This window comes from Ascaphus truei, chromosome 3, assembly GCF_040206685.1.
Source record: "Ascaphus truei isolate aAscTru1 chromosome 3, aAscTru1.hap1, whole genome shotgun sequence".
Classification (NCBI taxonomy): domain Eukaryota; kingdom Metazoa; phylum Chordata; class Amphibia; order Anura; family Ascaphidae; genus Ascaphus; species Ascaphus truei.
In genome coordinates, this window is record NC_134485.1 from 87,907,930 (window position 1) to 87,917,806 (window position 9,877).

Here is a 9,877-nt window from a genome sequence, read left to right on the forward strand (position 1 = left end):
CAAAAAATGCATTGCTTGTCACTGTGCTTATCTATAGCCCGAAAGGGGCATAGATAAACACATTGGCAGTCAATGGGCATTCTAAAAAAAAAAAAAAAAAGCAATGAAATAAAAACCAATCAATGTTTTCTTACTTTTGATGTCTTTGTCATGGAAGACCAGCACTTTTAACACTTTTTACGTTCTGGGATCATTCACAAGGCAAATCAAGGTAGAGGAATAAAATTAGGTTTATTTGGGTAAACCCGCGTACACACAATGAATATACAAAATACAGGAGAAGTACACAATTACTGAGGGTTTGGGGTCGAAAACTAGCCTCAAATAGGTGCAGGGCGCGTGCTTCGGGAGGCTTACCCTGACCTGGACCTCGTCCCGGGCTTCGTGGTACTCTTTTCGGGGAGAATAACCAACCGCGACCGCTATGTTCTATTCTGAGAACTTGGACTTCGTGTCTGACAGCCTCAGCTAGGCAGGCTTTCCTAGCTCCAAAAATGAAGCCGGTTGCTCTGCTATTCGAAATAGAGCAACTTTGAAAAGCCCGCCTTTGCCTCACCGACTCAAGCCACAGATCATCTGGTTCTCTGATCAGGCTCCTTAGATAGACACCGCTGTTCTATGTTTGGTCGCTAGTCTCCTTGCCATGTCAATCAGAGAACGGATAACACCTCAGCCAGCCAATCAGAATGGGGGCTCGTCTAGCTGCTGACGTCAGAGCAGGGGGCGTGCAAAGTCGGCTCGAAAGGCCGGGCGAGCTGGAAATATGAATTGGCCAAAGGGAAACGCGCCTACGAGCAGCATCTTCCCCCAGCCAATCCATTGGGCAGGCTCCACCAGGTCTTATTCTCCGGACCTGGTACTCTGTCCTTCCCCACTCACCAATCGGTCTTCTCACCTCTGGACATCCCTTCTCTCCTTTGAACTCCGATGTCTATGCAGACATCCCGGCACCTATGTAGATGCCCAGGCTGACCGCATAGACATTAATGCGTACACACTAAAAGACATTTCACACTTGCTAATCCAGGCTGGGAATATGCTTTATAAAGACATCCTATCGGTAAGTAGCTACAATGTTTTTAAGGGGAGATATGGCCGGGTCAATATGCATACACTTAACTGCAGACTTTGCCTGCTTGTCGGGTACTTTCACCGGAGAACCGGTAACTTTGGTCCCTGACCCGTATGCATATTCTGAACACAGTTTGACCCAAAATATCCCCCTTAAAACTCATGCACATGAAATCTCTGATTCCCTGCCGACCTGGAAATGTGAAAACACACAGAAAGCTTTTTATTACAGACATGCATTTGATCATTACAAACAAATACACTGTCCATGGTTTATGGTGCTACTTAGCTACTGATTTAGGAGATCATTCCTCTGTTTTTTTTTTCTAGCTACTGGGGACACACTTTTTTTTTTAGTGGTAACCAGTCGAGCTTCAACTTTATTTATGAAGACTGGTTACCCCCACTGTCACTGTCTTCACCCTCCGAATTCGACTCCAGCAGCAACTCCTTGACTGACAACGCAATGCTGCTCAAAAGCTGATGGTTCTCGGATAAGTTTTTATTTTCTTCTTTATTTGTAGCCCAATTGGCAACGGATGTTGTCCCATCGTCTTCTTGGCTTCAAATGAGACGGGACAGGCCTTATATAAGATGTCTTATATAAGGCTTGTGTGGTCACATTTGAGTGTCAAATGGTACACCCCAATCCAATTGGCTGGTGTACCATGTGACAGGTTCCTTTAATTTTTTTTTTTAAAGATGTGACATCAAAAGTGAGGGAAGCCAGCCAATCAGGAAGGCTATGCTTTCCTCCCTTTAAGATGATGTCACCAGAAAAAAATTGGCTGCCATCACATGGTACTCCAATCAATCGGATTGTGAGATATACCATGTGAGTCATCACATGGTATACCCCCAATCAGATTGGCTGGAGTACTATGTGACAGCTTCCATTTTATTTTAAAGGATGTGAAGTCCCTCCCTTTAAGATGACGTAATGGTACTCTAGCAAATTGGATTGGGGGTATACAATGTGATGTCTCACATGGTATATCTCACAATCCGATTGGAAGGAGTACCATGTGATGGCGGCCATTAAAAAAAAAAAAAAAGGATGTGATATCCCTTTATGATGTCGCATCCTTTAAAAAAAAAAAGAACCTTGTCTCATAAAAAAGCCAATTGGATTGGGGGTGTACCATTTGACACTCAAATGTGATGTCACAGGTCTTTTATAAGGCCTGTCCCATCTCATTTGAAGCCAAGAAGACGACAGGACAACATCCGCCCCCAATTGGATTACAAAGAAAGAAGAAAAGAAGAATTTACCGGAGGACCTTCGATTGTTGAGGAGCATTGTTTTGTCGGTCAAGAGATCGCTGCTGGAATCGGATTCGGAGGGTGAAGACATCAAAGGTAAGAAAAACATTTATTGGTTTTTATTTCATTGTTTTTTTTATTTATTTTTTAGGATGCCCATTGACTGCCAATGTGGTTATCTATGCCCCTTTCGGGCTATAGATAAGCACAGTGACAAGCACTGCATTTTTTGTATTGTATTTTTGGTGCTTGTTTTTTTTTTAGGTTGCACATTGACTGCCACTCATATTATGGGCATGGTGTACCACTCTGCCATTCAATTGGTTTGTTGGGGTGGGGGTAGTTGTCCCGGGGAGGGTGGTTAGGCCTCATGGGTGGGTAGTGGGAGGGGTTAACCCCTTAATTACCATAGTGGTTAATCACCACCAAGGTGATTAAAGGGTTAGTGACCAGTAGTTACTTTTTTTATTTTACTGTTGGTGCCCACTGAAGAAGAGGAAGACGAGGAGGATGAGGATGGCCTTCATCCTGGCAGGGGTAAGTAGAACTTTAATTTACTATTTGCTGGCTGGGTAATGTTTTGGTTATGTTTTATTTTTTAATGGGCAAATTAGCTATTATCCAGATATGGATAATAGGGATTTTGCTTGTTACTGTACTGTATGTGTTGAGGGGTAGGGGTGTTTTTCAGTGTATTGAATTGATGGTTGTATTGTAATGTTTATTGTGGGTGAAGGGGGTAATTGCCCCAGGGTGGGTGGTTAGGCCTGTCGGTGGGTAGTGGGAGTAGTTAACCCTTTCATTACCATAGCAGTTACTACCGCTAAGGTTATGAAGGGGTTAACTCCTTCCGCAACCTTCCCGGTAGGCCTAAGCACTCACCCTGGGGAAATTACCCCCTTCACTCACGCCATCTACCCCCAATAAACCAGGTAGTCTGGCTTAACCCCTTCATTGCCTTAGGGGTTAGCCACTAAGGTTATGAAGCGGCTTTTTATTAACATATTATTGTAGCATAGGGTCTCCGGAGCTGAACCGCATTGATTTCAGGTCCGGGGACCCGCTGCTTCCCGAGTTACAGGCCCCGTTATGTGGTGCCAGTATCTCTCTGCTTTGTTTAAATCTCCGATCATGTGGGCCGTGACGCGGGAGAATTTAAACATAGCTGCTGGGATATCGGCACCCCAAAACGGGGCCTGTAACTCGTGAAGCAGGGGGTCCCCGTATCTGAAATCAATGCGGTTCAGCTCCGGAGACCCTATGCTACAATAATATGTTATTAAAATTTAAAAAAAAACAACCTGCGATCCCCTGGTAGAGGCGTGCAGGTAGAGTGACTGATTTAGTCTATCTTAGTGTGCGTCTCTTACAGACAAGTGCAGCCCGGTAGGATTCACACCGCGTGAGTCCCATTAAAACACAGGGACCCCTGCTGTGTTAATCCTATGGGCCATTAGTCTGGCCGCTGGAATCTTGCGGCGACGGAGAGGATGCCGTGCGGGCCCCGAAAGGCAGGAGGGCCAGAACCGGCAGTTTCATCTGTATGTGCAAATATACGCAATAAAAATTAGTGTGAAAAACAGTGATTCAAAGAGCAGACAGTGTTTGTTTGAATATTACCAACTTCTTGTGAGTAGGATTTACATTATTTTTTCACTTTGGATTACTGTTTTTGACAATTATTTTTTTTTGTGTATATTTGCACAGATCACTTGCACTATACCCCTTTGTGCTATGTTGTCTGCTGTATCTTTAGTCATATGCTTGTGGATCACACAGTTCTGCATACTACATTCTTGTTCTTATGTCTTGGGATTGTGTCTTTTGTTGTCGTTTCCTCAGTAACTGCTAACTCAGTAACTCATTAGCATTTGATATTTTCTCATCCTGGTTTTTTTAATTTTTTTCCCCTATTTCTCCAGTTTTTATTCCTCTGTTTTCAACTACAATCTTCAGAAATTCTTCATAATTGTTGGTAAGGTGTCTCCATGAATTTTGAGCAAGCTGAAGCTTGAAATTCTCTGCCGTTGTTATTCTAGATGTTCTTCATGTTGATTTGTTTTTCTCATTTGAATCAGTTTTCTTTCCATTTTCGCATTCAGATGTAATTTGCAGAGAACCAATCAGTGATTACTCCTCGCGTCAAAATGTTTTAGAACTGTGCAGTCTTTAATCATGTGTTTCTTGTCAGCTAGGATATAGTCTATTTCATTCTTTATTTCATTGGGTCCACTCTATGCCTATTTTTTTGGGAGGGGATTTCTTGTCGAATGAATTCATGATGCAGACGTTTTCACATTCTGCAAATTCTACCAATCTGTCTCCACGTTTGTTTCTGTTGCCATAATTATATTTACCAACTGATGCTTTGTCTTTCTGCTGGGCACCAATATTTGCATTGGAACCTCCCATAATCATCTTGAGGTGACAATTTCCTTTTGTTGTTAAGTTGGTTGATATTTTGGTAGAAGTGGTCCACTTCAGTGAGCATTAGATTGCTGATTCTGGCTGTTCTTTCCGGTGAGCTTTTATATTCCACAATGCTATTTCTCCATCTCTTGTTAACGATTAAGCCTAGTCTACTGATTCTTCCATTATCTATACCTCAGTAATAGAATAGATGCCTGCTTTGAGCTCAATGAGGCCTTCATCTTTTCTTCTAACTTCATTAAGGCTAACAAGGAGCTAACATCCTTCTGTTTAACTACTGGGGATATCGCACATCTCTGAGAGTGATCACTGTTGTTTAGCCTTATCACACTATTTTCACTTTGCATGGGGTTTCCATTTGGGTCAATGAATAGCAACAGATGTATGTATGTATGTATGTATGTATGTTGAAGTCATTGAAAATATAGATTCGTCATAACATTACGGTGTGACACTACACTGTTTTTTATTTTCCTAATCATATTGTGCACGTATATCTGAGGACCAGCACCAAGGAAGACTATTGTTTATACCATCAATATCTCAGTAATAGAATAGGTGCCTGCTTTGGAGCTCAATGAGGCCTTCATCTTTTTTTCTAACTTCACTAAGGCCAACACTATCCCATGTAATGGTTTCAAGCTCATCTTCCAGTTCTTGCAGTGCTGCTTCACTATAGAGTCCAGCAATTGTAGGTGGCCACATTTAGCTTTGAATGAAAGCTTTTGTTTATACTCTGGAGATTCTTAGCACACTCTGCCATCATGTTTCCTTCCTGAATGCTGTCAAGCCCAGGCACAATACGGCTTCAGGAGAACCGGGCCATTGCTTTTCGGTGTATTTCTGTTTTGGGTGCGAGTGCCTTACTTGCCATGCTGGCCTGCTTTGCATGTTGGCAAGTGCATTTCCCACTTTAGCCGGGTATGTTGTTCAATCTTTCATAGTATGGTTATACCAACCAGCACAAGTGCCACTGTACATCTGATTGAATACCTTTTGCTACCTTCCCGCCACTTTGAGGCAGTTAGATGAGGATTTGAGGGCTGTATATAAATAAATGTGGCGCACAGGCAGGAGGAACATCACAGCCATGGGTAGGAGCTTCTCCCGGCTCTGCTTCTTAATGCTGGAGTACTGATGAATACTGTCTCGCTCCTCTTCTTACACAGGGAACTCGTGATTAGCACAGGGGAGGGCAGGAATTGATCACTGTACTGTCATTACACAGCTGAGGGAGTGGGGTGAAGCTACGATTCACACCATCAACATCTCTGCTGCACTGTGTAGAGAGAGTATGGGTGCCACACTTTATTGCAACTTCATTATATGCTAAGTGTGACTGCACCTATAAGGCATGTGCTTCAGGTATTTTGGTGTAAACAACCAATTAGACACATGGTCTGTTGCAATATATATATTGACTGTTTTGTTTGTTGCATGCCACCTAGTTAGTAACTCTTGCCTTTAACTCATCCCTACCCCACACAGCTTGTGCCGTAAATGCTGCTAGCTACGCGCCTCTACGTGCATCCTGCCCTGCTTCTCCCTGCATGCTCCTCCTTTCTCTGCTGCTTATCACACGCTGATATCCCTTAACCATGTTGAAGGAGAACCTTAACAATTCTCGTTTCTCACCCAAAAAGTCCGATGGCATCCTCCTGGAAGAATGCAAATGGGAGGTGGATCAGTTAAAGAGAGAATTGGAAAATGAGAGACTCAAAACGCAGGAAGCACGGAAGAAGTATACTTTGGAACTAAAGCAATACAAAGCGGTATCGGAGAAGGAGAAAAGTAAGCTAGTGGATGACTTGAAGTCAAAATGGGAAGTGCAGAAGTCCCGTGAGTTGCAGCAGCTGAAGGAATTGATAGTGCGAGAGCGGGAGTTGGAAATAAAGAAGCTCCTGCGTTGGAAGGAGGAGGAGTTGAGGGAGCTGCAGGCATTCCTACAGAAGGAGCGAGATGTAGCTGTGCGACAGGCCCGGGAACTGCAGAAGCAGTTGACTGAAGAGTTGCTCAACAAAGGTTACACAAGAAAGGCAAGCCGTGACAAAAGACCGAATGTGCCAGGGTCTGAGAATGCAAGTGAGTGCCAGTGCAAACTTCAGGATGTCCTATCAAAGCTTCGATGGGAATATGATGGAGAGCAGGCTGCGTGTATTCGACATATGAAAGTGGAACGGGATGTAGAGAGGAATCTTTTCCTGAAGTACATTCTGGAAAACTCAAAATGGGATTTCACTTCCATGCTGAAGGGGCAATCAAAGCCTTTGGACGGTGGAGAAATTAGATATGGACGTTATTCTCTCGGTACTCTCGATTGCAGGCCCCGATCTTTAGATGAAGTATCATCCCGGCCACGGTCCCATGAAAACATAGGATCCAGGTGTCGATCTCATGAGAGCACAGTGTCGCGGTCAAGGTCACTTGAGCGTGCATTCCCACAAACTGGCTCACCCTATGACTCGACTGTAAGACCATGCTTGCAAGACAGCCCATCAGATGAAGTGATTGTAACACCCAAAAGCTGCAGGAACAATCCCCTGTCAACTATGAATTTTCCCCACCCAGAGAAGAAAGATGAAGCTGATGCAACTCCATGGACCGTTTCAAGTAAAGCGTCACATCAGTGTTCTCAAAATGATACTGAGAATTCATCTGGGACGGAGGGCAGTGGCTGGAGATCAACTCCGGGAATGCTGCCCCACAACCAATCCGTTAGTTCATCTGAGCAAAGTAGTGATACTCAGCCGCAGTGGTCGGTAAGATGTTTTTAAATTACTTCCTAACAGTGTTATTTTATGTGGATGGGAGGTGGATTAGGTTCAGAAGAAATACTTAGATGCAGTGTTACCGTAAACTCTGTGTAACATGTACAATGTATTCCTTTTAAAATGACATTTTTAAATATTAAACAAAATGTTGATGAACAACTGTTTTAAAAGATGAACCTCGATAAAATGTAGGTGTATAGTCATTCTTGCAAGTGCAAGAAAAAACAAATCATATCCAAGTAGTACGATTTATGGACACCCTTCATCTATGAGGGAGTTGTAGCTCTTTTAGATATGGGCGTTTTGTCACCTCGCTACACACTGACACTTGGTATGGGGATATGTGGAAGTATTTCATTCCCACGTGCGAAGAATAGGAATTCTATAACATCTGAACACCAAATTAGGTATTTGAGAAAAATGTACATAATTTACAATATCATTGCATTGCAAATAGTACAGTCAAAACAGAACAGCTGCACCGCAAAGGTTTTTGTTACAATATATATATATTTCATTATTTATTATTTATTAGACATCATTGTACAGTTTGTGTGAGTGACAAGAATGTATCATATAGGCAGCGTACATAGACCAAGTGGTTATCTCCCAACAAATTATGTTTCTAATGTACAGTATATGAACGTAATGGAGCAAAAGAATCTCACAAGATTTGAAAATGATTTGTTGGGCCTCTCATGCACATGCCTGCTTTAGGCCTCGTTCAGGGTGCCGACTTCGGAGAGGTGGCGTGCTTACGTGCGCGCGGACGTCCGAAACAATGTATTTAAAGTTAATATTGGTTGTCAGGGTAGCAGCTACCCTGTCGCCGAAGTACGGACTTGGCGCTTGCTACAGTTTCAATAAACAACTCGAGTTGTTTTTTCAAGCTGCAGCAGCGTCACTTGTACTTCGGCAGCCAATGAAATCATTCTTGAAAATGATTTCAACAGTGCAACACCGATCCCTAACCTCACGTCTGTCGCCCCGCCTCCTGAAAGCTTGAAAATGTCTGCTGGGGATGATGTGCACACATCGCCCAGCAGACTGACGCGCGCCCTCCACCTCCTGTCTCTGGCATCCTGAACTCGGCCTTAGATTTGGTTGTCGATCGCTTTTAAAAAAAAAATGTTTAAGGACCATAAAAATAGACTGTAAGCTCTTTAAAACAGCACAGCATTTGCCTGCATTGTAATATTAACTGTTTTTCAGTATGTTTTTCAGGGTTACATTTGTTCTATGAATCTGTGATTATTTGGAAAAAAACAATACACTAGACAATTTTAAGATGTATACATTTTGTAATGTTGGCAAGACAAATAAAAACGTAACTTTACCTAGTGTAAATAAGAAGCAAAGAAAGAAAAATCAAAAAAAGTACAATTATTGCCACAGTGATAAAGGAGAAATGGATTAGAGATACCTAAGTTGGGTAATTCTTGCTTCGTTTGTGTAACTTTTTTTCAACATCCTTTTTTCATAGGTAGTGTAAAATAGAAAATATAGAGAAAGGGATTTAAGAAAATAATAATGGGATATATTTCAGGGTAGGCGGAATTAGGATATCTTGATGTTGTTTTTTTTTTTTAATGCTCTGCGTAGTTCTATAAATTAGTGTTATTGAGAATATTTTTTGTGATTACACTGCAATCTTGTTCCCAAGTACACGACAGAGGAGATGAAAGCCTCTATTTTGTGCTTAATGAACCAGCCTGGTGGGTGTCCTTTGTTTGTGTGTCATGTTGAGAGGCAAACATGCCTGCCACATAGTGTAGAAACAGAGAAAAGGCCGGCCTCGTCTCCAGCTCATCGGTTGTTCAAAAGCCTCCAGTGGGTCAAATTGAGGTGATAGTGAGCGAGAGAGGATTCGATCTGCAGCACGATCCACAAGATGCGGGTGGCTTTGTTTACTACCCTTCCTTTGAAGAACAGAGGACATATTGTACATGCAAATCTGCTACTCCTTTTTAAGTGGAAGAAAGAAAGTTCTGGATGTTTATTCTGGCACATTTGTATGTTTTACACTATACTGTATTGTCAATAAAAAGGTTGTGTTTAAATAAACCCACTGATGACTTTTAATGTGGATATGTAGACTGTCTAGATCTGGTAAAACATGAATCAGATTTTGGACCATATTTACCAAATGGTAGTAAGCAGTAAAGCACCGTAGAGCCCATTAATATGAACAGACCTAAAGTTGCCTAATGGTTTAGCAGCACCACCAATTTCTTAACAAACGTATGCTCTGTTTTATATGGGTTCAGATAACGGAGGAGTCCTGTAAATCCTCTAAAAATATAATATCCTACATAGGTCACTCGCACTCATAAGTAAAACAT

General features: G+C 42.3%; 1 protein-coding gene across 12 annotated transcripts in view; it reads left to right on the forward strand.

Moving 5' to 3' along the window:
- Positions 1 to 9,877, forward strand: part of TSPOAP1 (TSPO associated protein 1) — a 125,081-nt gene that overhangs the window by 16,164 nt on the left and 99,040 nt on the right. For all 12 annotated transcript variants that reach the window (XM_075594545.1, XM_075594547.1, XM_075594550.1 and 9 more), the window contains exon 2: positions 6,253 to 7,523. In XM_075594545.1, coding sequence (XP_075450660.1) covers positions 6,363 to 7,523 — 1,161 coding nt within the window. In that variant the 5' untranslated portion in view covers positions 6,253 to 6,362. The remainder of the gene's footprint in view (positions 1 to 6,252; positions 7,524 to 9,877) is intronic.